Source organism: Dermochelys coriacea, chromosome 27 (genome assembly GCF_009764565.3).
Source record: "Dermochelys coriacea isolate rDerCor1 chromosome 27, rDerCor1.pri.v4, whole genome shotgun sequence".
Taxonomy (NCBI): Eukaryota; Metazoa; Chordata; order Testudines; family Dermochelyidae; genus Dermochelys; species Dermochelys coriacea.
The window spans coordinates 13,466,353-13,494,101 of NC_050094.1; the positions used below are offsets into that span (position 1 = coordinate 13,466,353).

Below are 27,749 nucleotides of genomic sequence, written 5' to 3' on the forward strand. Positions count from 1 at the left end.
TCCCGATTCGCCTCAGTCCCGGTGTCGGGGGGGGAGGGGGGGTCCCGGCTCGATCGGTCCCGATTCGCCTCAGTCCCGGTGTCGGGGGGGTCCCGGCTCGATCGGTCCCGATTCGCCTCAGTCCCGGTGTCGGGGGGGGGGAGGGGGGTCCCGGCTCGATCGGTCCCGATTCGCCTCAGTCCCGGTGTCCGGGGGGCGGAGGGGGGTCCCGGCTCGATCGGTCCCGATTCGCCTCAGTCCCGGTGTCGGGGGGGGGAGGGGGGTCCCGGCTCGATCGGTCCCGATTCGCCTCAGTCCCGGTGTCGGGGGGGTCCCGGCTCGATCGGTCCCGATTCGCCTCAGTCCCGGTGTCGGGGGGGGGAGGGGGGTCCCGGCTCGATCGGTCCCGATTCGCCTCAGTCCCGGTGTCCGGGGGGCGGAGGGGGGTCCCGGCTCGATCGGTCCCGATTCGCCTCAGTCCCGGTGTCGGGGGGGTCCCGGCTCGATCGGTCCCGATTCGCCTCAGTCCCGGTGTCGGGGGGGTCCCGGCTCGATCGGTCCCGCGCGCTCTGCCAGAGGTTTCCGTTAACGTCTGAGCCCGAGGCTCCCTTCAAACCTCCGTCCAACCCGCCCAAAGCCCTCGGCCAATCACAGCTCGCTGAGCTCGGTCCCTTCCCACCAATCGCCGCTCGGACCGCGTGCAAGCGGTGGGCGAGGAGCGGACACCACCCACCAATCACAAGACGCCGGCCCGCTCAAACCAGCCATTCACATGCCGAGGAAGCCGGAGAGAGGCGCGGAAGGTTTTCAAACTCCACCAATCGGCTGGGACAGCCAGGTGACTGGCAAGCGATAGAACCAATAACAATGAAGCAGGAGGAGGGCTGGGTCTCCGGCCACCTAGGCATGGGGTCAAAGGTCAGGCTCAACCTTTGACCTCCCCATGAGCAGTACATGTGAGGGGCTCCCACATGGCATGAGGGGGGCACGTGGAGTTAGCGCTGCCTGGCTCTCTCCAGCCTGGCTGGGGGGCCCAGAACTCTGCCCTCTCCCCTGGGGGGATCTGTGCCCCCGAGTGGGGCACAGCCTGGGGGCTCGTGTGACTCGTCCCCTGGCCAAAGCCTCCCCCACGCTCGCCCCCACCACCCACAGTGGCTGCGAGCGTCGGGGGGCCCGGAGGCGTGATGCAGAGGAACTGGCTAGTAGGGGAGGTGGCGGCCTGATCCTGCTGGCTGGCCAGATCCGCCGGCGGGCGTTTCGCTGGACAAAGCCCTGGGGGGGAATCGGCTGCAAGGAACAAGAATTTTTCTAGCCCCCAGGACGGGCCCCACGTCTTTATGGGTTTTTTCCGACTGACCTCCAGCACAACTAGCGCTTTTGCCGGATCTTTCTGCTAACGTGATCAGCAGTGACATAGTTAAGGGTTGCGGCTTCTAGAGCATCAATATTAGGCTTCTGTGTTGAGATGTGGTGTTTCAGGCACATGGGTCGCAGACCCAGGAAGACAGCAGAATCCAGTCCGGTTTGGAAGATTTTCTTTTCATATGTAAGGGCTGGAAGCTTTATTTTTTTGAGAGAGATCTTAAATTCTGCAGTAATTCCTTTCTTTGTCTCTTTATTAATAGGACACCTTCTACTGTTAAAGAGAATTTTTTTAAAACATCCCTAATCTGCTTTCTCCTTTAAGTTAATTGTTTACTTTTTGCACTTTACTCTGTTTAGACAGTGAAACCAAAATCATCAGGGTCATGTTTGTTTCTAGGCACTTTCACCTAGTACAACTTTGTAATATTTGGCTTGTTACAAGGCAGAGGAATGTTTAAATAAGATATAATGGTAATATCAAAAATCCTGTGTCAGTTCTGATAGCCCACAGTCTTTGCATGGACGGAGGGGAGTTTTCCCCAAGTATAGACTGAAGGTTCAGGACATTTACCCACATTTCTGACAAAAGGCCCTTAATTTATTATCTTGGAAATTAATTCCTGCACCAGCACCAGGGCATATAAGAGGTAGGCTGCATTTTCCCTATTCAGAAGGTACTGGAGGGTCAGTTTAGCCCCCGGCACAGACTAGGACAATTTAGCTCCTCTGAGTTCGTGGCAGCCAGGAATCAGTGGGATACAGGGCTGCCCCAGCAACCCCTTCTCCTACACCTGATCTGCCCTTTCCCTCCTCCAACGCCTCCCCAGCCTGCCCCTGCGCAGGGGAGGGGGTCTTCTGCAGCTGTGGCACAGAGTCTGGTGCCTTGTGGAGAGGGCCCCTGCTCTGGTGGTAGGCACAGAGGGACCTCACCCCTGTTCTCTGGCTCCTTTGTGGCAGCATGGCCAGCACAAAGGGACTGTACGGCAGTGGCAAATCTGACCTTATGTTTCTGTGGTAGCTTTTACCCTGAGGATTGGCAAGCACTAACCAGGCTTTACACATGCAGGGAAGCCCATTGCCTTGGCCACTAACACTGAACCTTAGACACCCATGGCATCGCAAATCTGCTCTTGCCTGGGAACCTCTCCAGAGAGCTGCTGGAGTTCTCCTCATGCAGTCTCCCCATTCGCGCATCTTGCTCCCTCCATCCGCTGTCCTTTGGGATGTTGGAGGTCAAGGGGAGATGACTTTTCTCTTGTGCTGCCTACAGTTAACAGCCCTTTCGAATGTAAACAATGAGGCGGTCTTTCTGTGCAGTCCAGAGTTCCACGAGGTCATAGACACAACTGCAGTGACATCATGAAACTGAATTATGCCATCTCCCCAGGGTTATTGGCAGTACTGTGAACCCCAGAAGGGAAACCTCCTTGGCAGTTGTTCAGACCTCAGTTACTGGTTCAAACCCAGCTGTTCACAAGTGGTGCTTCACTCTCTGAGAGCCCAGCTCAGCTGTGTTCTAAAGGCTGGCCTGCATGGTGGGGTCCGGGTTCCCAGCTGCCCAGCATGGTGGGGTCAGGATTCGGGGTCCAGGGTCGGGGCTGCTGGGTTGCCAGCTGACCCAACAAGATCTGGGGCTGCCACCCGGCCCCGCACAGCAGAGGTCCGGGGCAGGCATCAGGCCAGCCCCACACGGTAGGGGTTCAGGGCGGGCATCTGGCCAGCCACACACGGTGGGTGGTCGGAGGCTACCACTGTATGTGGTGCCACATATGCAGCCCACAATTGATAAATAAATTGAGAACCACTGGATTATAGGGTATTATATAAAAAACATTGGGCAGAAGACGTCATTGTAAAGCATTACGACATTCCCTCCCCCCAGCATGGTGTCCCTTTAACCTTCTCGAGTCATAGATACTAAGGTCAGAAGGGACCATTCTGATCATCTAGTCCAACCTCCTGCACAGCGCAGGCCACAGAATCTCACCCACCCACTCCTACGAAAAACCTCACCTAAGTCTGAGCTATTGAAGTCCTCAAATCGTGGTTTAAAGACTTCAAGGAGCAGAGAAGCCTCCCTCAAGTGACTCGTGCCCTGTGCTACAGAAGAAGGCGAAAAACCTTCAGGGCCTCTCCAATCTGCCCTGGAGGAAAATTCCTTCCCGACCTCATATATGGCGATCAGCTAAACCCTGAGTCTGTGACTTTCCTAGTAATTTCTGCCTCTGCCGACAGCCTTATTTTCCTGGCTTCACGCCTTCCTGGAGCAGTTGCTGGTTGGGATCAGCGGAGGACAATACTGGCCTCTGCTCTGCCTGGAGGGCTGCTTAAGGCAATGCTACAGCAAGGGCAGGGTTGTTTACTGATGGCAAGGAGCCCGCGGCTGCCCTCCGGGGCTCTGCAGAGGGCTGATCCTTTGCTTCGCACAGCCTTGGAGGTTGCTGCACCTCTGCCAAGCCTGTTTTCATTCTGGAGAGTCTAAGCTGCATTATGCTGCTGGTCAACGGAGCAGCATCACGTCCTCCGGTTGTCCCCAAAAGGGGCACATCATGGGCAGACTCCACTCACTGCCCCCCGCCAGAGCACCTCAGCCTTGGCCCACAGGGACTCCTTCCGGGGCTGGAGCGGTTGCTCTTTGTTCTCCTGCATCCCTTGTCTGAGCCCACCAGCCTGGCGGTCATGATGTCAGGGTACTTCTGGAGAGCCCACGCCCCCCCCAACTCATTGCACAGACCACAAAGCCCTGCTTCAGCTTACTGGGGTCATAACACGAAAGCCTGCCTGGGGCCAGAGAACAACCCCCCCCCCAGCCTGAGCAAAGGGAAAAGCGATCCTGTGGGTGGCAAATCTCTAGCAGAAGAGAAAGCCTGGCTTGAAAAGCCAACCGGAGCCAGGGGCCTGCCCCTGTGAGGAAATCATTGCAAAGCAAGAGGTGTGGAAGGCTCCTGTGTCCGTTAGCTTAGCCTTCTGGCTGACTGTTGGAGCCACCTGAGCTCTTGCCCCCATGGGCCAGATTTGCAAGAGCTCAGCGCTCAGAAGCAGGCTCTGGCCTTCCCGAAGATCCCCGGCTGCAGTTGGCCCACGTGCCGAGCAGACCTGGAACCGTGGGTGCAGGTGGTGCAGCAGGAGTTGGCTGGGTGCGGAGCGCTTCTGAAAACCTGGCCCTTAGCTAGGCGCTTCCAGGTGCATGTCCACTGCGGCTGGGACCAAATTTCCCAGGCCATGCAGAGCAGCTTGCGCTGGGGGGGGACCAAGCTAAAAATAGCAGCGTGGCTGTGCTGGTGCTGTGGACACTCGGGCTCTCACGTCCAGCTGACCCCCTGGGCTTTAGGGCCCACGCTCCAGGCCGAGCCAGATGTCCACGTTGCTATTTTTAACATGTGAGCTCGAGCAAGTCTGTCTACCCAGGTTGGTTCCCGGCTGCAGCATAGACAGACCTGGCAAGGGAGCAGATAAAACCTGGCTCCAGTGGTGGGCACTGAAGATGTGAAGATCTGCCCCATATACAAGGCCTTTGGGGCAGCAGCCAGCTCTTGGTTCTGTCTGTATCCTGCCTGGGAGCGGTAGGCGCTATTAGAATCCAAATGCTCAGAGCTTAAATACCAGCCCAAACCCCAAACTTTGAACATGTTTATTGCCAGCTAAAGCACGCGGTTATTTTCACAACTCACAGGCTGAGTGCATGGCCGCCGAGCGTCCCGAACGACACCCATCTCTCTGGAGCTAGCAGAGCCCGACATTGCCATGATGCTGGTCAGCCGAAAGATAGCTATTAACAGGCTGCATTAGGCCTGTCTATCTATATACACACCGAAAACCCCAGCACACAGTCCCTGCCTTCCCCCATCTCTCTGCTGAGTGCTTCGGGAACAGCAGCTGGTAAAAGCAGAGCTAGGGACGGAGCCTCTGGGCTGGAGGGTGGGGGGCATTTGCCCATTGGGAACCCAAATCCAAGCTGGCAGAGGCAGGAGGGGGGAGTGGCTGGGAGTTGACAGAGGCAGAACGAGGGGGCGTGGAGGCACAGCTACCACTTCGGGCGGGTTTCCCCTACTTGGGGGCAGGAGAAAAGCTTTTAGCTTCCGGAGTCAGCCCCAGTGCAGAGAACACTGGCCCTGAAACCCAGCTCTCGTCTGCACCCCAGTGCTCACTGCAGTGCGTGCCTGGACCCTCAATGGGGCACTGGTTTGTGGGAATGGCCCCCTCTCCCGGGGACGCCCTGTGGTTAGCGCTAACTAGATCCAATGCCTCGGGGAGATGGCTCGGCGGTGGCATGGCTCTGAGTTTGGAAGGCACACAGTAGCCTCTCCATTGGTCTCTATTCCACACATATGGACCCCCCTCCTGGTCAAGGATAGCCCCCTCTGGCTATAGGTACAAGGCTGGCTCCACTATGGGGGATAATGGTGAAATAGCTCCGGAGCCAAGAGCAGCCCAGGGCTGGCAGGTGACCGTCGGCTCTCCTGGTTGTATCCAGCTATGTGGGATCACCAGCCCACGGCCCCCCTAGCTGCCTGCATCACCACATGTGCAGCTACAGGAAGCTAATCTCCATGCACAGGACGATCAGGGAGTCGGAGCAGTCGCGGCGCTGCTCAGCCAGGAGCTTCCCCTTGGTCAGGGGAGAGGCAAAGCCCTTGGCTAGGCTGGCCCGCCACCCTTGGCAGTCCTCCTTCGGGGCTCGGTGCCCACGTTGGCTGGAGCCATGCCAGATTGCCCTGTGAGCCCTGAAGAGACAATGCCAGGCTGGGGTCAGTGAGGGTCAGCAGAAAGCCACTCAGGGCCTGATTTTCAGAGGTGCTGGGTGCCCACCCTCCAGGAGAAGTCAAGGGGAGCTTGGCGCACCCGGCCCCAGGCGTGTGGCTCAAGCTGGGGCCCCCAAATCAGTGGCTGCTTTTGAAAAGTTCAGCTTTGGGGTTAACCCTTGAGCTGCTTAGACTGCACACAGCCTCCCCTCCCAGCTGAGACGCCAGCCCCAGCCTCCCTTGCCTCCAGCGGTTATGGGGGGTGGGGGCAGGCGACTGCAACAACATCTTCCCTTCTGATTGGTTCCCAGGCACTTCAGGCCCCAGGAACAGAGTCCCGGCCCTGGGGTTCTAATTCATATGCATGCAACAGAGTCAAAGATAACCATAGATAACCAACCAACATATCCTGTGCAAAGCTCCTGGAAGTGCCACTTACCAGGAAAGAGTTTAAAGCCTTTCAGCCCCAGGTCCTTTGCTACAAGGCTCTCCTGGGGCGGATCCTGCACCTGGGGGTGGGGGTCGTCAGGTAATTAGGGTCCCTTAGGAATGACCTCTTTGCATCATCCCCTCCCCACCAAGGTCTCCCCGCACGCAGCGACTGCCCCAGCGACACCCCCTGCTGTGCTCCGGGCAGGTGCAGAGTTCGCTCACATGCTACTACGCTCTCCTGTTCCCGCACTCACCAGCTTGGATCTGTCAGCACGTTCTGGCCGTCGAAGGTGTAGATGGGAAAGTGCAGTGAGTTGAAGCGGGTGGCGCCGTCACCTCCGAACAGGGAGTTCCAGGTCTTCGCCAGCAGCTGGCCCTGCCATTGGAATCAGGTTGACTGAGTGTGAGCGATCAGACATTTCATCTTGTACCGGGCTGGCCAGGCAGCGAGCCAGGCTCACGGGTCAGGGATTGGCCAGCCCTGGTCTAAGTTTCTAGATCAGAGCCAGGCTAGGTTCAGGTGGACTCCTGGGGACATCCATGCACTGGTCTCTATTGCAAACAAGCTGGAAGGCACGGGCTGCTCAGCGTGACCGGGATCCATTCAGGCTGAGAGGTCAGGCTCAGTGAGATGGCTCTGGCTGTGGAGGATTTTCAGTGGACACTAGACAGTGCCCGGGAGAACAGGCCATAGGGCACGGTCCTGCTGTGGGGGAAGGGCCAGATGGCTCAGTGGGTTTTAGCTTCTGGGATTCTCTGAGAAAGGTTTTTCACCACTTTCCTGGAGGCTCCTAAGCACCAACTGTGGGCGTGGGCGAAGGACCCAGCAGCTGCAGCCGCTCACCCTAACAACGCTGCTGCCATCCGACTTTGTTACTCACCTTCAGGTTGACGACGGGCAGAGCTCTGTCTGTCCTTTTCACGATGGAGACCAGGTTCTGCGTGGGTGACGACAGGAAGGCCCGGAAGGTGCTGGACAGCTGGGCCTCCTGCGATTGCCTGTGGCACTGCAGGTCCGCGCCGCTGAGCCCGTTCATATTGCCGGGCAGCGGGAAGTTCAGCGCGACCAGGCGGAGCTGAGAAAGCAGAGGGGTTAGCGGGAGCAGGCGGGGTGGGGGGAGCTCTAGCGGCTCTGTCTTCCAACAGGGCACCAGCACCCAAGGGTGTCACACGCTCTGGGGCCTGTAAACCACATGGGGTGCCCAGGGCATGAAACCTCGTGGTAATGGTACTGTCTCGGAGCAGGCCTGCAGGCGCTGAGAGATTGCACCGCTGAAGGCTGAGTCTCTGGGGCGGACTGAGTGCCGCTGCACATCGGTCCCCGAAGCGGAGATGGTAACTACACATGGGCCAGAGCTCTGCTGGCTGGACAGGCAGTGGGCTCTGTCCTGCAGATCCTACATCACAGCCCCTGGCTGGGCTGCGGGGGGATCCTTTGCAGCTTGGATCAGCCTGGGGTGACACCCCGCCTCCCACAAGCTGCCTCCACATTGCTGGTGGGACCTAGGCATCAGGACGGGGAGCCAGGAGTCCCAGAGATCCCTCGTTGGTGCCCAACGGGTCCCAGGGGAAGGGGAAGGCCAGCCCGCGACTTACCGAAGGCACCCTCGTGGTGATGCTAGTTGGCAGGATCCCGGTGGCTGCTTGACTCCCTTCCTTTGAGACCTAGGAAACACTCAGTGCGTTAGCCTCAAGAGACGTTACCATTTGGAGCAGACTCGGGCGTGCCAGCACGTCACAGGCCTGGCGGAGACAAGGGCCCGGCCCCACGGATCTCACACTGGGTCCAACTAATGGGCTCTCCACAGACCCCGCCGAGCACAGCCCCTTGTCCAGGCTACCATGGCAGCGTGAATTCCATGGAGGGAGATTCGGGCCTGTGTTATACAGCAGGGCAGACCAGGGAGTCAGAGTTGTCCTCTGCGGCCTTGAAATGGATGAATTCCCAGGGGCCCATCCCACCCTGAGATCGGTGTTGCATTCCTGCTCCTACCCCTGTATGGCCTCTCCCGCGCTACCTGTCCCCCCCATCGCTGCAGTGTCTGAGCTTCTGTATCCCCGGAGCAAGAGCGCTTAGCCCCAGCGCCGGGCGGGGCAGCTGGCCCTCCCATTCCTTGCCTCCTTCTGGCCCCACATCTCCCTTCTTGGGAGAGGGAGGGGTGCAAAGGCCACCTGCGCTTTCCTTCCCTGGCCTGAACCCCTCTGGCGAGTGGCCACCCCGCCGCTGTTGCACTTCTCATCTGGTGAGAATTCTGGACCAGCCACGCTCGCGGTGCAGAGCCATTTCCCCAGCCACGGGGCATGTCCACGCCCTTCTCGCGCTCAGCATGCCCTGCAGGGACCCGGGCAGGCTGCGCTGAGAAGCAAAGCAGCTTGCCAGGCCGGGCCGGGCCAGCTGGCTGAAGTATCCCATTTCTGCATTGTCAGTACTCAGGACTTGGGGTCGGAGTAAGAGGAACTCAGGACGCAGCTCGATGTGGACAGCACTCCATAGAGTCAATGGAGCTGGAGCTGCCCACTCCAGGGAATAATTGACTCCGTGGTGTGCAAGACCTGTTCAACACGGGGACAGCGACCCTGGTGCAAACCCTAGTGTAGAACCATTGCACTAGTGTGAGCCTTCTGCATGTGCCCCCTGTCCACGCCCAGAGTTCACAACCACGTGACAATGCTGGTGGCTAAACTCCCCAGTGAAGACAAGGGCAGGTAGCCTGAATCTCCGAGCATGGCCTTTCTGGTGACACAGGTCTGCGGTGGTGGTCAGATGCACTAGTCACGAGTGAGTCCTCACCTGATGATGTTCTGTGGACACAGAAGGGTCATCGCCAGCCAATATGGAATCCGAATCTTCCAGCTGAGCAAAATCACACGAGAGAGAGGGAGAGAGAGGGAGAGATGTGTTAGGTCTTGATCTAGTCCTGTAGCTTTATTCACATGTGGTTCCCTTAAGGGAAACCTGTCCCCATTTTCCACTGAAAGAAAAGGAGTACTTGTGGCACCTTAGAGACTAACAAATTTATTAGAGCATAAGCTTTTGTGAGTTACAGCTCACTTCATTGGATGAAGTGAGCTGTAACTCACGAAAGCTTATGCTCTGATAAATTTGTTAGTCTCTAAGATGCCACAAGTACCCCTTTTCTTTTTGCGAATACAGACTAACACGACTGCTACTCTGAAACCTGTCATTTTCCACTGGAGTCACATTGAAAATGAACATCTTTGAGTAAAACAGACATTTCCTTTTGGAGCCTAGTGCCTGGCAGGAGAGAAGTCAGCTGGGAATTTCCCCCGAAACCTGGAGAAGTTCTATAGAAGTTGGTGATCTTTTTTCCTTTCCCACTTGGCTTGACTCATTTTCTTCCTGGACGCTCCTTGTAAGCAGGTGTATTAGCGAAAACACACTGAACAGCTCACTGAGCTGTCCTTGCTGCTACCGGACCATTTCATACTAAATCTCAGGGACTGTACGTCAGGGATTCTATTCTCCGCTACTGACATGTTGCATGAGTTTGGGCAAGGCACTTCCTCTCCCTGTGCCTCAGTTTCCTGTGAAAGGCACCATGGGAACCCAAGGAAAGGTGCCATGGGAACACCAAGCATTAGCTATTGCTAGAGATCCAGAGACCCCAGCCCAGACCATCTGGAGTCTGGCATTTCCTGGTGGGCTGGTCCCATACCAGGAGCTTGCTCCAGCCTCTCGGGGTTCTGATGAAGGCGCTGTTCTCATTGCTGACGTAGACCAGACTCCCTTCGGGGATGGACGAGCTGGATTTGAACATCAGTTCTTTCGACTTGAAGACCCAGGTGTGATGCTGAGGGAAGGAGAAGCAGCAGTTACAGGTTAACGGCCAGACCGCAGAAACACCCTTAGCCATGGCCCTGCTGGGCCATTCCCACTCTGGCACCACCAATCAGTCGCTTCGACCACCCCAAGCTGGCAACAGCCGGGAGTGTCATAGATCCATCCAGCACAGCAGCCCCCAGCACAATCAGCGGCTGTGGCAGCAGGTTGTGACACCTGGGACGGGTCCTGTGCTTGGGGACAGCACTGTCTCCAGTGATTTCTCCCCCATGCAGATAACCCAAACCCTCAGCTCCCACCAATGGTGCTGGGCACTAGGGAGTGGATGCATTCAAAGCCCCATGATGCCCGGGATGTGGGTGTGCCAACATGCTTGCTACACGGTTTGAGGGGTGTATTGAGGCAGTTTGCTGCAGCTGATTGACGTTCCTGGGACATGGTAGAGGTGCCCTTAGGGACGAGTCTCCTCATTTGCGCTGGCCAGTCCTAGCTTTCTCTGCCACCCCTGCCCCCGGCTGCTCAGGGCATGGAAAGCCACTGCCACGAAGGAAGACAAGGGATGCTACAAGATGCCAAAGTCCAATACACACCCTGGAGTCAGCTGGGGGGTCAGGCACGTCCTTCTGAGGTGACTCAGCATCTAGAGAGCAGCAGACAGAGACATCATAGATTCATAGATACTAAGGTCAGAAGGGACCATTCTGACCATCTAGTCCGACCTCCTGCGCAACGCAGGCCACAGAATCTCACCCACCCACTCCTATGAAAAACCTCAGGCTCCCGCTGCACGGGTGGGTTCGGCAGAGCTGAGCGAAGGCTCCGGCCGGCCGGGGAGAGCAGACCCGTGCTCCCCACTACCCACCCCGGGGCTCCTCCTGGCAGGATCTGGGTTGGTATGTACAGAGAGGGACCCTTTCCGTCCGAGAGCCCTGCTCTAGCCCCATTGCAAGGGCCCCTGGGGCCAAGGAGTAAATGAACCCCTTGTCTCCACTGGGCAGGGAAGCCGAGCTAGAGCCCTGCTGCCCTGAGCAGTAACACCACGGTATGGCCAGCGAGTTTCTCGCAGGGGAGCGGCCCGCTAAGAACTCAAGGAAAGTGCTGCTTCCTGGCTCTTCCTTGGCAGGGGTGGGGTGGGGCACTGGTTGGGTCTCCCCATTTCCCAGATTTTTTTTCAATCCAAAGCAAACTCCAAGGCCGCCCTGAAGCTGAAGATGATGGGCACGCAGCGTGAGGCAGCCATCGGCCCCCAGGCCTGCCCAGCTGCAGGCACAGCGCCCATCACAAGGAGGGGGAGACCTCTCGAGATCAGGAGGAGATGACAGAGATTGCTCATTAACATCTACTCCTAGCTGGCCGCAGGGTCCCAGCCAGGCAAGGGCAATGCCTATCCTGGGCTCAGTGAGACCAGGACAAGGCCTGGCTTGTGAGCCCAGCTGTCTCGTGGGGCCGTGCGTGGGCAGCACCATCGCCGAGACGCTGAGGCAGAGCTCATGGGAGCCAACGGAAAGACACCCACTGACTCCAGGAGGGCTTTGGATCAGCCCAGAGGCAGCTCAGAGAGCTACAGACCTTCCCCTGCAAATATTCTGCAGTGGGCTCCTGGAAGCACTTCACGTGCCGCCCACGTGTCCTGGGAGTCAGTGGCCAGGGGAGTGCGGGACTGGTGTGGGGAGGCCAAGGAGAGTCCATTACTCTGCTAGCGGGGCCTGAAATCTGGTCCGGGGCCCCCCTGAAATGCCAAGAACAATGTCCCTACCTGAGATCCCAGCTGCGTTGTGGGCCACCTGGAAAAAACAAATAAACATGGATCTATCAGCGCGAGACCATCGCAGACGAGACGGGCCCATCTCAGGGCAGCTGGGATGGCGAGTGGGAAAGGGGCTGGGGCAGAAGCCATTCCTCCAGTCTAGCCATAGCTACCTGAGCTCATCCTCCCGGGGGGAAGCGGGAGGGCTATCCTGGCGGGGTATTCCAGCCCGAGGAGGGGCGAAGGGTGATTTGCCCACTTGGCTGAACGGGCCCTGGGCTTACGGGGGGACGAGCGGCAGATCCAAACAGTGCCTGAGCCATGAGCCACAAGAAAGCACAAGCCAGGGTGGTCAGGGGAAGGGCCTGCCCCAGGAACCAGCCCTGCCCTCTGCCCCAGGCACCCTAGGCAGGCGCTGAGCAGCTTCAAAAACTTGGGATCCCTAGTCCCTCCAAGATCCCGCTGCTGCCCTGGATCTCGCTGTGGGCAGCAGGGGAGGCCGGCAGGGGGCCCAGGAGGCCCACGTCTTACCGGCTGTTTGCAGAACGGCTTGGTGCGGATGGGAGAAACCCTCTGAAATCAAAGACAGGCTGGTTTACATTGAGTCCGGGAACCGAGCACTGGCGCAAACTCATGCCCAGCCATCGGCCGGGATCCTTACATTGACGTAGAGGATGCCTGGTGCTCCAGGAGGCCCTGGTGGGCCGGGGGGGCCTGGTGCTCCGGGATGGCCGGGGGGACCCTGAAATAAAGATCAGCACAGAATTGGCCGTGGATCTGTTAGTGGGCTGGTGCTGCATGTCCCGGGGAGAAGGGTGCTACCAGACCAGGGCCTGCCTGTCATCTTCCTGCCCTACCGTCCCCTGGATTTTCCCCAGAGCTTCCCCTGCCCTGCTCACTGGGCACCCTCCCTCTGCTCTCTCACAGCCCTGCTTCAACCCTGCCTCATTCTCCTCCACAGCCGGCTGGATTCCTCCACTCAGTGCCCCGCTTCCTGCCTGGTCTAGGATCTCCGAGCCCTCAGGAACCCCACCCCCGGGCCTCCTGCAAACAACAGGGCAGCACCCAGCCTCACGGAGTCCGTGGTGCGCCGGACCCTGGAGTGCAGGAAAGGTCTGAGCCCGTCCCAGGCCATGGGTCCCTCGGGCTGTGGAGACAAGACCCAGGCCACAACTCACATGGGGGATGATTGCACCGTAAATCTCCGTCTCTACTTTGCCATTCTGTAGAGGGAGAGAGAGAAAGAGGGGGAGTCTCCTGTGGACGGGTTGGGCGCAGGTCAGGGGAGGGGGCCTGGATGTATAGCGACGCTCATTGGCCATCCAGCCCATTTGCTCCCTAGCTCGGCTGTCTGTCTCCCCTGGCCTCAGGCTCACAGGAAGGGTGGCACTTGCTGGGTGCGCCCATGCCATGCCCCTTGCCTTGCGGGGGCTTGGCTGGGCTGTTGTGGGGGTGATGGGCCAGGCAGGGGTGCTGGGTCGGCTCCAGTAGCTGGGGATCCAGCTGCAGTGTGGCAGAGGCAGATTTCCCTGCCCAAAGACAGTCCCCATGCCCTGGCCCCATGGCACTGACAGCCCTCCCCGGAACACGCAAACAACTTTGGACAAACCTCTTGGTATGTCAGTGGCACCCAGGATCCATACGGGCCCCTGGAGCTGGGGAAGGAAGGGTGGCCTGGCAGGACCCCAGCCTCCCTGGGACAGCTGCGGCATCCCTGGTGAGCCAGCAAAGAGAAAGAGAGAGGGGCCGTGATCTCTGCTGGGCACAGGAGGGTGAGGGCCAGGCATGTGGGGAGCTGGGGTACTATCACTTGCTGCACTAGCCCCTCGGCTTTGGAAATTGGGTTTAGTTCACAAGGAAAATGAGTTGGCCAGTCTCTGTCTGGCTCCCATCCAACCCCACAGTGGATTTGGCCCAGCCGTGGCGGTCAGTGCTCAGGCGAGATCCTATCCTGCAGAGGGTCCAGGCGAAGGGGCATTGGCGGAGGGATGGAACAGCATCGGGTGCTGGGTCTCAGGGTGGAAGCGCCCTGGGCAACCTTTCCCAATGGCTGCCTGCATTATGCCAGCCCCAGTGCTGCCGGGGCCGTGCGTGGCACAGCTGGCTGCCCGCCGTGTTTCCATGGCTACTCACCTGCTCTCCAGGGTCTCCCTTTTCACCCTGTAAAAAAGGAGACAGTCCCATCAGAGCCCCGGCTCTCAGAGGGGTTCACAGACCCCACTGGCTCAGCCCCACTGCCTCTGGGAAGTGGGAGCCATTCTCTCATACACATGGGGAAACTGAGACACAGAGCGCTGGAGTGGCTTGCCTGGGGTCCCATGGCAGGGTTGGTGCTGGAGCCAGGAGTCCAGCACTTAGACCAGAGTGGAGTGTTTGACAGCCCGTGCACGTCTCTCGGGCACAGCAAAAGGGAGCTCCAGTGAAGGGTTAAAAGCGGAGGAAGGAAAGCAGCACTGGGGGTTGTACCACTGGGCCAGGAACAGAACAGGGGGTGTCGGGACGGAGGCAGGGTCCCTCTTGCACCAGCAGTGATCTCTGCCTGACTTTGCACACCTCATGGCCGGACTGTCCCGGACTCATCCAAACATGTGGGTTATGCTTGGGAAATCTCCCGCCAAGGGTGGGAGCTGCGTGCTGGGGGGGCACAGGTGGGTGCGGGAGCCAAGTGCTGCAGTTCTGAAGATGGACTTTCGGACTTTCCTCTGTGCCCCAGAGCTCACGTGGGGCGGCTCAGAACAACCCGGGTGGCGGGGGGAGGCGGTTTACCTGTACGGATAACCAAGGTGCGGTGCTAGGGGCCGCTATGCTGCAGGGAGTGAGGCAGGGGGGCTCAGTAGGGGGTGCTCTCCCTTGTCTGCCAGTACTTATACATACTCACCTTGGGACCCGGCGGGCCAGGCCATCTGGGGTGCCCTGAAGAGTGGGGGTCACACTGCAGTGAGAAGAACACAGCTGTGGGGGGCAGTCTGGGCCTTTCCTACAGCCCTCTCCCAGTGTGACGGCACGGGGGGGCCAGGCCCACCCCACACAACTCGGCTCGCCTTTTAGATGAGCACAAAGGGCCCGTGAAACATATCCGCCCTGGATCCCCCACTCATGGCCACAGCTGCTAGCATGTGAGCTCCCCGCACTGTAACCCCTGTGCCCCCTCCACAGGGCCAAGGACCCCCCCAAAGCCTGGCACGACAACAATGCTCCCATGGGTGTCTCTGGGAGCTCCGGGCACTGGCAGGCAGGCGAGATGCGACCGAGTTCACGACCGCTCACCCTGTTCTCCCCAGGTGGTCCTGGTGGCCCCATGGGCCCGGGTGGACCTAGGGAACCCTTCTCTCCCATCAAGCCGAGGCTGCCTGGAGGGCCGGGCTGGCCAAGATCACCCGTCTCGCCCTGAAGGGACACAGTGCAGGGGGTGAAAGAGCCAAAAACACACGACCCTGGTCTGTCTGCAGGACCCAGTGCTCTGCAAACACTGCCTGGGGAGGGCAGCGTAGCACAGCTGGGGAAACTGAGGCACGGAGTAGGGAAATGACTACTTGCAGTGACGGAGCTGGGAGCAGAACCCTGGAGTCCTGACCACACTCCCCTCTCCAGGGACAACCCACTGTCACGTTGGTGTGAGGAGTGCTGCCACGGTGGGTCCAGCTTGGCACCTGCTGCCTTGGGCCAGGCCCTCCCATGCTGCCCTGGTGATGGCTCTGTGTGATGAAGTGGGACTGTTCTTAATGTTTCCTTTGAATACTGTAGGGGTGCCTCAGTTTCCCCTAGGCAGTTCTTAAGTATCTAGGGGGTGGGATAAGGGGGTGTAATTGTTGCAGAGCAAAGGCCCAGGATACATAAATGGCCGACACTCTGTCTCCTGGCAACTGATGGCCTGGGCCCTTCCCCCCGCCAGGTGAGAGCTAAAGGGTTGGAGAACAAAGGAACCAGGTGCCCTCCTGGCCCAGAAAGGGACAAAGCCCAGAGGAGGAGGGGCTGGGGAGAGTTTAAGTTTGGGGCTGGCTGGGGACATGGAGTGAAGTGCAGATGGAGTTGTCTGGTTCACTGCCCCCCAAAATGGACCCGGCTGAGGGGTCCTGTTCTCTGCACCTACAAGCTCTGGTGTAGACCATGTTCCTGTCGTCTAATAAACCTTCTGTGTTACTGGCTGGCTGAGAGTCACGTCTGACTGCGGAGTTGGGGGCAGGACTCTCTGGCTTCCCCAGGACCCCGCCTGGGTGGACTCGCTGTGGGAAGCGCACGGAGGGGCAGAGGATGCTGAATGCTCCGAGGTCAGACCCAGGAAGGGGGGAGCCGGGGGAGCTGTGTGCCCTGCAGACAGGCTGCTCCCAGAGAGGAGACTCCCCCAGAGTCCTGCCTGGCTTTGTATGGAGCAGTCCCAGAGCATCACTCCGTGACACCCTGTGCCCCCCTCGGCCCGAATGGTTCGTTACCTTTGGCCCGGGGTATCCTGGCTCTCCGGCAGGCCCCGGGTTTCCTGGTGGTGGCATAGGCCCCGCAGGACCTGGGGGCCCTTCATGCCCTGGAGCTCCTGGAGGCCCTGAGAGTCCTGGAAGCCCGAGGGGGCCGTCAGGCCCTGGGGGGCCTTGGAAGCCCGGCGGCCCTGGGGCCCCAAGTGGCCCTGGAGGGCCGGGAGGTCCTTGCTGCCCTTCACGGCCTAGTGGTCCAGGGGGGCCTTGGATGCCTTCATGTCCTGGGTAACCTTGGGGGCCTGGAGGCCCTTGGTATCCGGGCAAACCCTGGGGTCCAGGCGGCCCTGCCACGCCGGGCATGAGTGGCTGCTTTGTCAGCTGGCAGGAGAGAGAAGAGATACCGCAGAGCCGCTTCTGTGGTGCCAGCCTCCCCATCGCCCATTGCACCTGCTCTGCCCCCATTGCAGCCCCGTCCTCTTCCACACTGGCCTCACTGCTCTGCCCCTGCAGCCCTGCTCCACCCCTACTGCCCCTGCCCTGCCCCCACGGCCTCTGCCCTGCCCCCGTGACCCCTGCCCTGCTCCACCCCTGCTGCCCCTGCTCTGCCCCACCTCCCACACTGGCCTCCCGTCCCACTGCGGTCCCCACCGAGACTTTGCAGACAGATTAAGGATAACTTGGCCCTGATCCAGCCGGCCGCCCCCCAGCTTTCCCGTCCCACGTGGTCTCTGCTCTCCCTCTCACTTCCCCAAGCCCCAGCGACTTCTGAGCCCCCCCCCCATCAGGCTGAAACCCCAGACACCCCATCCTGCCCTCACCTCGTTCTCAGATCCCTCCGGCCCTTCGGTGCCAGCTGCCAGCCCCGGCACGCCCGGAGGCCCAGGGAGACCGGGCGGCCCCTGGAGGCCAGGCTGCCCTGGGCTCCCCGCCTGGCCTCGCTCCCCAGAGAATCCCGGCAGGCCTCTTTCCCCCAGGGGTCCCCGCTCTCCTTTTTCTCCCTGTTGGGGTGAAGATACGCGGTGGATGGGCTGAGCCCCTGGGGGGACTGGTCAGCGTGCTGCTGCCCCCGCCCTCCAGCTCCCACCCCCTGCACCACTGGGAACCGGCTCTGTCCACGTTGGAACCCATTTAGGAACCACCAGCGCTCAGGGGGGTCCCATTCCTCTGCTGGTCCCAGAGAGAGGGGCAGGAGCGGGCGCAGCCCAGCGTGGGTCTGTCCCCCACTAGTGGCCAGGCACTGGCTGCCTTGGCGGGAGCTGCTCACGCAGCAGCCACGCCAGCCTGGCCCCTGGCTGCGCTCCGGCTAGCGATGGAACGGGGGGGTTCTGTAAGCAAACACCCCATCAAAAAGCCACGGCCTGAATCTGGGGAGGGGGAAGGGTGTGCGTGGCCCCAGAGAGCCTCTGAAAACCCAGCATGCTTCAAAGCCAAGCTCTTGAGGGTCTGGGGACCTCAAACACACTGGGTGCCCCATCCCTGTGCCCCAGAACAGAGCCCCCCACAGCCCCCTTCCTTCCTACCTTTGGGCCAGGGGGCCCAGGGGGGCCAGGGACGGCTGGGCAGACGCACTGCGAGAGGTTACCAGTCGCCTAGGAGATGGAAACAGCCTTGAGTGCCGTGGGCGCTGACCGGGCGCGGTGCCAGTCCCATCCCCGTTGGGCTTCAGGGGGTCACGGGGCAGAGCAAGGGAGATCTGGGGTGGTGGAGTGGGGGGAGGGCTGGACTGGAAACCCCCTCATTCTGCTGGTAAAGCCGCAGCGGCTCCCCTCTCTGCAGGAGGCCGGGTACCCATGCAGCAGCGGGGTCCGCCCTGGCGGGGCTCTGGGGGGGCTGCTGGCACAGGTAGCTTCACAGCGGTCGAAGGACAATTAAGGGGAGGGTTGGTATGGATGCTCCTTGAGCTCCGGCTCTGCTCCTGCCCCTGCATGAGCGGCTGGTGCTCAGCCCAGGGCAGGCTGTGCCAGGAAGGGCCCCTTCCCACCACTCACCTGGGGAAGGGTGGCAGCTGCCCGGGGGGTGGGCGCTGCTGGCGTCGGCCCCATGGCAGTTGCCTGTGAGAAAGCGGAGAGAGATGGAGGGTCGGCATCATCGCCACGGCACCCCCTTGAACCTAGAGGCACTGCTGGCAGAGGCGCCCGCCCGGTGGGGAGGGCAGAGCAGAGCATCTCAGCCGCGCTGGCACGCGCCCCTTTGCTCTTGTCCAGCCACAGCAGCCCCCCAGGGGGGCAGTGGCAGAGGTGAGCTGGAGTCACCTAACCGAAAAGTCTCCATCTGCTGCCAGCCTCTGCAGGGGATCCCACCCCGGTTCTGGAGGCCCCCCGGGCTCTCTCATGTTGGCAGTGGCCCTGGCAGGCCTCAGAGCCCTGGCTGCCTAGTAGGGTGATGGAAGAGGCCCCAGGGCCAGAGCTGGCCCTGCCTGGCTGGAAAGGGCCCGTTCCTGGGACAGGACAGGCTGGAGGGGTGCAGGGCAGTGCGGGGCCGGGAGGATGGAGAGAGAGCGACCATGTGTCCATCCAGCTGAGGACAGGGCCACACCATCGGCTCCTAGAGAGAGCCAGGCGGTAGATTCCCCCTCTTACCTTGATCTGCAGGAACTCCTCTTCCTCTTCCGCGCTCCCCTCGAAGAGCCCTGGGGAGGGGCGGGGGCGGGCAGCAGGGACTGGAGACGTCTAGGAGAGACGGGGCCACGGGTGGCAAAATCAGTCCCAGCCCCATTCCCCTGTCAGCTCCTCACTCCCTGGAGAGCCCAGTCTGCCTCCTCCGGCCCCATGGGGCAGCCATCTGGGCCCTTACCGTTGCCACCAGCTGCTGGGAGAGTGGGGCTTGGCTGCCTGATTTGCATACGCTTACCCATCCTGCTTTGCTCTCCCCTCCCTTCCTGCTTGCACCCTAGCTGTAAAGTGCTCTCTCCTCCCATTGAGGCTGGCTGGGCCAAAGCCCCCTAGACAGCCCTAGACACCCAGCCTGGGGCTGCCCAGTGCCAGGGAACCAGAGCCAAGGGTACCAACCAGCCCCTCGCTATCTGTCTGCACTCGCTGAAGAGCTTGGGGGTGGGTACAGCTGCCCTGTTCCCTCCCTCTGGAGTCGTAGCCCAATTAGTACAAAGCTGTGGCCCAGCTATGTGCTAAATAAAAATCTGGGTTCTGGCTGCCTGGCCCTGCTCGGGGGGATTTGGGTTCTGGTTGTCCAGCACCGTGCGTGGTGGGGTCTGAGGTCCAGATCCCAGCCCCGTTCAGCAGGGTCCAGGTTCTGGCTGCTCAGCCCCGTGCGCGATGGGGTCTCGGGTCCAGCTCCTGGCATATGCGGCCCACACTGATAAATAGCCTGAGAACCACTGCTCTAGCAGGGCTAGTGAGCCATGCGTCCCCAGGCTCCCTGCCCTCTCCACGCCCTGCTTGCCCACCCCCTCTGGTGCAGGGGTAGCTTTCTGAGGGCCCTTCAGCTGCCCATCCCTGAGGCATCAGGGCCGGGTTGGGAGGGGGGAGAGCTGCACATTGGGGCTCTCTGGCCAGGGGGAGTGATGTGCAGAATCCACAGAGCCCTTGAGCCCAGTGCCCCCGCCTCCCACCCCCACCGGGGCTCTTGGGGCTGGGGTCCGAGCGAGGGAGGGACCCATGCAGAGGCAAGGGAGTCTCAGGGGGGTTCTCAGAAGATCCAGTCCAAAAGCCAGAAAAACAGCAGCAAAATACCAATTCGCCTGGCAAAGGGCTGAGCTGCTGAGCCCTGGGGCGGGTGGCCGGGGGGGGGGGCTATTGTGTCTGGCCTGCGGGGCCCTGAGATAAGGGGGAAGGACAAGAGCAGAGGAAACTGATTAACTGGTATGGGGCGGGCTGGGGATCAGGGCACAGCTGGGGGCTGGGCATTGGGGCATGACTGGGGGAACTGAGCCTCCGTGAACAGCAGGGGGCTGGTATCTGGGTGTGGCTGGGTGTCTGGGTATCGGGGTGTCGCGGGGGGCTGGGTATCGGGGTGTTTCTGGGTATCAGGGTGCAGCTGGGCTGCTGGGTATTGGGGATGGCTGGGTATTGGGGTATGGTTGGGTATTGGGGTGTGGCTAGGTGGCTGGGTATCAGGGTGTGGTTGAGTATTGGGGTGAGGCTGGGTATCGGGGTGGCTGGGTATTGGGGGGTGGTTGGGTGGCTGGGTATTGGGGGGTGGCTGGGTATTGGGGCACAACCAGGGGCTGGGTATTGGAGTGCAGCTGGCTCGAGCAACCTTGGGACCTGGGACTCTGCCTCCTGGCACTACAGTGTGGCCCCAGCCCAGCCCGTGAAGGGGACGGGACAGAGCCCTTAGGGACCTGCAGAGTTCACAGCTCCAGCGCCAGCATGTGCTGGGGCCTTGCCCACTGCATTGGGATTCACTGGCCTGCCCGAGCCCTGTCCCGGGCACACTGCAGCCAGGCCGGGAAAGCAGCCCCAGGGGAAAGCGAGGGGCATCTGCACGTGGGGGCCAGGCAAAGCTCACCTGCCCCTCCACAGCGCTCGCCCTGCCTTGTAGAGAGTGTGAGAATACTCCCCGCCACAGATCCCCCCATCTCTCCAGGCACCCCCCACCCATCCACTCCATCCCCCCAAGGCACCCCTACCCATCCACTCCCTGCTCAGCCCCACGTGTCCGCCATGCCCGCCACACACTCAGCAATGTGATGTTTGCCACACACACAGTCACTCTCGCACACCCACAGTCTCTCCCCACATGGACCCTCCCCACTTGCTACCTCCCCCAACACACCTGGTCTCGTGTTTCCGGGGGGGCCTGCGTCCCACCCCCTGCAGCCTCCTTGAGCGCCAGCACCTGGCTCTGGGGGGCTGGCCCCAGGGGGGGTTTGCTCAGCAGGATTTTCGGCATTGGCTCTGTGTCGCCAGCGTCCCTGTCTGTAAGAGCCAAGGGCAGGTGAGCTGGGAGCAGTGCCTGTGCCAGGGCCCCCTGAGCAGCATGGCATCGGCAGGGAGCTGTTGGGTGTTGGCTCAATCCCCCGGGGACACGGGGTGTGGGGCTAGGGGGCGGACAGGGCAGAGCGTGGCCTGGATCCATGTCCTCGTAGCAAAAAGGCGAGTGTTTGTCCTGGCTGGGGCAGAACTTGGGGGTCAGGACAGGCTCCATGGGACCAACCCCAGCTGCAGGAGCAGCCTGGGTGACTCCCAGAGCCCCAGGGCCAGCAGCTGTGAGGGGCTGAGAGTCCCCCCTGGGACCGGATCCCTCCCCATGCGCCAGCCATGCTCTCAGCCCCTCTGCTCGTGCCTGGGCACCCTGGTTGCCAGTCAGACTGAGCACGCTTGCCCAGGGTGGGACTGCTCAGGCCTGGTGGTGCCGGGGGACCCAGGGGATGGGCACAGGCAGAGCTGTATGCCACAGAAGGTCCTGCTGCCACGAGCCAGCGCTCCCTGCAGAAGGAGGTCCCAGGGAAACACTAGCTCAGGCTCCTTGTGGCACCCCACCCAGCTGCCCGCTCATCTTTGCCCGCACACCCTGTGGCGCAGCGGTGACGCGTGCCTTGCCCCGCTTGCAAATGGAATGGAGCAGGCTGACTGTGGGAGCCCACGGCCATGCTCTGTGCCCCGGCACGCTCGCATGCATGGCACCGGGGGCAGCATCGGCCAGTGTGCCCGCAGTTTGGGGGGACCTGGCTGGTTCAAGAGCTGAGGTCAGCAGGAGCTGTGGGGTGCTCAGTCCCTTGGGAATCAGGCCCCAGGGTGTCTCCAGCTGGCCCCCCAGAATCAACACTGCCCACCCAAAGAAGTGAGCCTCACAATGTCATCACGGGGAAACTGAGGCACAGAGCAGGGAAGGGACTTTTTCAGTGAGTCAGTGGCAGAGCTGAGAACAGAACCCAGGAGTCCAGGCTCCCAGCCCTCCCCTGCTCTATATCACTCCCACCCATACCAGCTGGTGGCGGTGGCGGGGCTCCTGGCCTGTTTTGCCCCATGGCTGGTCTGTAGCATCCCCTGTGTGCTGTAAGGTGCACGGATGGTGGGCAGGGGGGATGTCCCTTCCACCTCCCCAGGGGTCACCCCAAGCACCTACCTTCCCCCTCTTCTGGGGGGCGCTGTGCAGATGTTGGGCCAGCGGTGGTCGTGGGCGGGGGTGTTGTCGTCAGCCGGGAGCCCAGCAAGAACCACTGGGCCATGCTGGGGCAAGCCCAGACCCCCCCTAGCAGCAGGACACACAGGCAGTGGAGGCAACGGCTGCCCCGGGGGGTCCCCATGGCGCTATGCTGGGCGCGGGCTGCCCTGGGCGCTGGGCAGCTGACTGGTGCCGTGGCCCCTGCCTGGCTTGCTCTGTCTGCCCTCTGCGTAGGAATGTGCCTCCCTGCAGAGACACCGCGCTCAGGGCTAATCTTTGGCACCTGGCCCTGCGCTGTTATCACACCAAATCCCCCCCACCCCCAGCTCTGACCCGCCCCTGGCCTGGCATCGGCTCCTCCCTGGGACCTCAGCCGGCAGGGCCCTGAGCACCCTCCTTAGCGCTGGCCGGGATCGGTCCTGGCTGCAGCTCCGGCTGCCCCCTCCTGCCAGGTGGCACCGTTGGCAGGTGTGAAAGGCTGGGCTGGCCCCTCACTGAAGGTCAGATCACCCCGACCCGCATGTTGCAAAGAGGCTGCTTGGGGACACAAGGGCATGGAGCCGGGGCACAAGTGACCTCCCCCCAGCTGGCATTTGGCAGTTCAAAAGGAAAGGAGCTGGTCCCAGCCCAGCTGTGCAGGGGTGGAGAGGGGACTGGGCAGTAAACACAGACCAGGCTTGAGGGGCACCCGCAGAGTTGCAGGGGGACGACCAGAGCTGTGATAGCGGGGGAGGGGAGGGGCATTGGCAGAGCTCGGGGCGGGGGGCAGCCAGGGCTGGGATAGCAGAGGGCAGCCTGTGGGTCGGGAGTGAGGGGCACTGGCGGATCTGTGTGCGTGAAACTTGCCCAGTCTTGGCCCTCCCCAGCACACTAGGTATGGCCCTGTCATGCCCCTGCAGGAAGCTGAAAGGGCAGAGAGTGACCAGGGCAAGTAACTGAGCTTGTAACAGGGGTGTTAGGGAGCGAGCGGTGGGATGGCAGGGGGTGGGCCGTGGGTCTCAGCGAGCGAGCGGTGGGATGGCAGGGGGTGGGCCGTGGGTCTCAGCGAGCGAGCGGTGGGATGGCAGGGGGTGGGCTGCAGGTCTCAGGGAGTGAGTGGTGGGGGGTGGGCCAGCGGTGTTAGGGAGCGAGCGAGGGGATGGCGGGGGGTGGGCCGTGGGTCTCAGCGAGCGAGCGGTGGGATGGCAGGGGGTGGGCCGTGGGTCTCAGCGAGCGAGCGGTGGGATGGCAGGGGGTGGGCTGCAGGTCTCAGGGAGTGAGTGGTGGGATGGTGGGGAGTGGGCCAGGGGTGTTAGGGAGCGAGCGGTGGGATGGCAGGGGGTGGGCCGTGGGTCTCATCGAGCGAGTGGTGGGATGGCAGGGGGTGGGCCGTGGGTGTCAGGGAACAAGCGGTGGGATGGCAGGGGGTGGGCCGTGGGTGTCAGGGAACAAGCGGTGGGATGGCGGGGGGTGGGCCGTGGATCTCAGTGAGCGAGCGGTGGGATGGCGGGGGGTGGGCTGCGAGTCTTAGCGAGCGAGTGGTGGGCCACGGAGGGTAGAGGCGGCTGATGTCTCGTGGGGAGGGGTGGGCAGAGCTCCTAGCCACCTTCTCTACTCCCAGGGAGCTCTGCCCCGCCCCAAGCTGGGTGGGGAGCATCCTGGGGCTGGGCACAGAGGGGTAAAGGGGGGGCATCCACTGGTGCAGCTGTCTCGGGCTGGGCGCAAAGTGTGCAGGGGCTGAAGGTGCGTGGGAGAGAGACCGCAGTGCAGTCCCCTGCTCCTCTGGAGCCGGGTGGAGAGTGGGAGCCAGGGAACGGGGCCCCTGGGGATCAGCCTCCAGGCCAGGCGGGGGGCTGGAGGGGGGGCAGGGCCTGGTGGACCAGGCTCCGTCCTGCACACTCTGTTCCCTTGGCAGCCGCGCAGACAAAACAGCCCCCTGGCCCTGCTGCCGGGGGGGCCGATAAGGAGCTGCGCAGCCGGGTGTTTGTTTGGGTTTGGTCAACTCCTCAAGGCTGGCACCTCCCAGGCTTTGCCCAGCTCATGGCCACCACTTGGCCCAGCTGGGGGCTCCAACCAGGCCACCCCAATGCAGCCATGCAGGGGGGTCACTGAGTGACATGTGAGACTGCCTCCCCCGGGGACCGAGACCCCTGCTTGCCCTGGGAGCTGCAGGGGCCATGGCCAGGTGTGGGGAGGGAGGGGTGTGGGGGCAGTAGGTGGCAGCTAAGGCCTGGCCAACCTGCTGTCCTTTCTGCTGGACCCCTGCCCGCAGCACCGTGACGCCGGGGACTCGTCACCCCTTTGCCTGGACTGAAGCAAATGGGGGCATTCCTGGTGCTTCCTTCGCACCCCAGTTCTCCTGCTTCCTGGCCTGTTCTCCCACGGGTGAAATCAGGGCAAAATTAGCCCAACTCTGCCCTTCATCCCAGAGCTGGAGCTGGCCCTGGCATGACTCCTTGCGGATAAATAGTAACATCATCAGGGCTCTTCCAGCCCAAGAAGCGCTCAGAGTTTGGCAGCCTAGTGGCTATACCCTGGCATTGCTGCACCCGGCCCTCAAATGCAGCCACCTCTGGGGTGGGTTAGCTATGTCTCAGGTACCTGGCACCGCACTAACACGCAGCTCAGGGAGGGAAGCGGGACCTGGCAGCCAGTCTGTGGCAGGCTCAGCCCAGCTCTGGGTTTCTTAACAGCCATGAGGGTCGGAAACTATCAGCATTTTAAACAGCCCTTTGATTCTGCCAGTGCCGACGCAGATCACAGGGCCAGCGGGAGAGAACAGCGAAGCGAGCTGCCCCCAGGGGCCTGGCTCCGTGTCCCTCCCCCGCATCAGCGCAGGCTACAGGGGCTTTGAGCTGTTTGCTGGGGGAAGCTAGGGGCAGGTCCGAGATCGCAGGGACCCCACCCACACACCCGTTTGGGACAGGAAGTGAAGGAGAATCCCACCCTGCGTGACCAGGCCCGGGAAGGGAGCTGCCCACGTCGGGGATTGGCCTGGCCAGGGGAACTAGCCTCCCTCTGCCAACCTCCCCAAAGGTCGGTCTGCCCAGCGCTCTAGGGCTCTGCCAATCGACGCCCAGCCAGAGCACAGGGCCCCCAGGGCCCACCGGCCTGGGGCAGAGTCTGCCAGCAGGGACCCCCCCTCCTCCGTACGGGGGAAGGGCCTGGCCCAGAGAGATCCTGACGCAGAGCCTGGGGGGTCAGCGCTGACTCAGGGAACACGCCCGGGAACCTCCTCCACCCCAGGCCCTGCAGCGCCGGGGAAAGTCTCCCACCTCAGCACTGGAGAAACGGGCCACTGGGCAGCGTCTCTCTCCAGGAGCCTGGCCCAGCGCCATCGCTCCCGGCCCGGGCCTGGGAGACGGAAGAAACGAACACTCAGCTGGAAGCCAAGGTGCGAATCCAGGGGATCTGGGCAGCTCTGCAGGACGGGGCTTGTGCTCCTCTCCCTGCCGGGAGCTACAGCACCGGATCTGTGCCCCCCGCCGGATCTGCAATAGGGCCCCGCGCCCCCCAGCTCTGCGCTATGGCTCTGGATCTCCACTATGGCCCCGCGCCCCCCACCCCTCCATCCTATGGGCAGGATCTGCCCAGCTCCGGCCACGAGAAGCAGGGCGGCAGGACGATAAGTGGAAAGCTGCTGGCACCTAGTGGCTATTGAAGAAACTCTCGCGGAAACTGGCAGGATTTGGAGGTAGAGACGCGGCTCCCTCTTAGCTCAGAGGTTCAGGGCTCTTGAGGGTCCCTTGTTCCAGCATCTCTGGGGCTTGTGCCTCGCTGCCCCATTCACACAGTCCCAACGCTCGCTGGATCTGTGCGCAGGGACCCAGCGCCCTTTGCAAACACTCTGTGATCCCCAGCAGGTCGGTACAGACTGGCCCTGCCAACTGGGGAAACTGAGGCACAGAGCGAGGGCACAATAAGCCCTGCTGGCGATCAGTGGCATTGCAAGGACAGGCTGATCCGAGAGCCACTAGTGCGCGCTCCCCCCGCTGCCCGCCCCACAAGCATTGAACAGCTGCGCACCGACTCCCCACGAGGGCTGAGAAAAGGATCCGAGAGCAGGGGCGCTTCCAAGGAAGGATCCCAGCCCCGCCCGCGGCCCTAAAATAACTCCTGGCGACACCCCGGGCCACCTCCCCCGGGGCTTCGCTTCACGCGAGGGAATCCGCTGCACTGAGCTCGGGGAGTTCCCCCACCAGAGGTTTCGGCCGCCGACGTTTCCCTCGCACTTTCCGCCCCAGGCTCCCTGCGAGCCTCTCACGGCTGCAGCAAGCCCTGAATGTCCCGGGCCTGGCAGCTGAGCAGAACCGAGCTCACGGGGGTCCAGCGGCGCCACGCACGGGGGCCCACGGGCGCTGCCCCATCTGAGCCCGGCCCCCGCAGACGCTGCAGGAGGGACGGAGGGGGCAGCGCCCCAGCGTGGACTTCGCCCCGGACACCCGCGCTCCTGCCGCGGCGAACAAAACGCACCAGGCGCCCTTGGCCGGCCAACGCGGGGAATGCTCGTTACCGAGCCGCGGCGGCCCCGGGAGAAAGAGGAAGCTCAGCAGCTCCCACGGGGCTCGGGCCGGGGCCTCCCTGGGGGCGCGTCCTTGGGGCGACACCAAGGCCGCTGCGGGCGCCTAGGGAGGATGGAAGATCAGCTCCTCGGGGGGTCCCCAAGGGTCCGCAGCCCCGCTCCTCCGCCAGCTCCGCGCAGGACCGGGCACCGGGCCGGTCTTGCTTGTCCGCCAGCAGCACCGGGGCACCCCCTGCAAGTCCTCAGCCGCCAGCAGGGCTCCCAGCTCCCACCCCGCCTCCCGCAGCCGCTGGGCGTCGGCGCTGCCCGCCACCAATACCAGCCCGTCCGTGTGGCCGTGGTAGTGTCGCCCCAGGGCCCCTGATCCGAGCCTGGCCCCGCACATCCCACAGGGTGAAGGGCACGTCGCGGACGGGCGCCACCGTCTCCACGGGGAAGCCCAGGGTGGGGAGCGTCTCGTTCAGCTTCAGCCGGTAGCGCCGGGGAAGGGGGTTTTCCCGGCGTTGTCCAGCCGCAGCCCCGGAGCCTGCGGCCCGGAGAACCCGGCCCGGAGCAGCCCCCGGCCCCGCTGCCTGCCCGGCCAGGCCGGGCCCGCGGGCCTTTACTGACAGCGGCCTGGCCTCCCATTGGCCGGCGGGGGGCGTGGCCGGGGGAAGCCCGGGCGGGCCGCTTGGCCGGGGCGGGCTCTGATACGGCCGGAGCCAAG

At 62.2% G+C, this 27,749-nt stretch overlaps 1 protein-coding gene across 1 annotated transcript; it reads right to left on the reverse strand.

Moving 5' to 3' along the window:
* Nucleotides 1-4,961: 4,961 nt before the first annotated feature.
* Nucleotides 4,962-27,598, reverse strand: LOC119848861 (collagen alpha-1(I) chain-like). The gene is made up of 23 exons (XM_038385161.2): nt 27,363-27,598; nt 22,504-22,788; nt 21,211-21,353; nt 19,056-19,145; nt 18,465-18,527; nt 17,997-18,065; nt 17,295-17,474; nt 16,498-16,854; nt 15,335-15,454; nt 14,946-14,999; nt 14,201-14,227; nt 13,677-13,781; nt 13,246-13,290; nt 12,729-12,809; nt 12,599-12,640; nt 12,077-12,104; nt 10,911-10,960; nt 10,196-10,330; nt 9,310-9,372; nt 8,115-8,183; nt 7,400-7,594; nt 6,773-6,894; nt 4,962-6,068 (listed from the first exon to the last, which is right to left on the reverse strand). Exons 2-23 carry the CDS (start codon nt 22,682-22,684, stop codon nt 5,876-5,878), a joined length of 2,412 nt encoding a protein of 803 aa, XP_038241089.1. The 5' UTR covers nt 22,685-22,788; nt 27,363-27,598; the 3' UTR covers nt 4,962-5,875.
* Nucleotides 27,599-27,749: the final 151 nt, after the last annotated feature.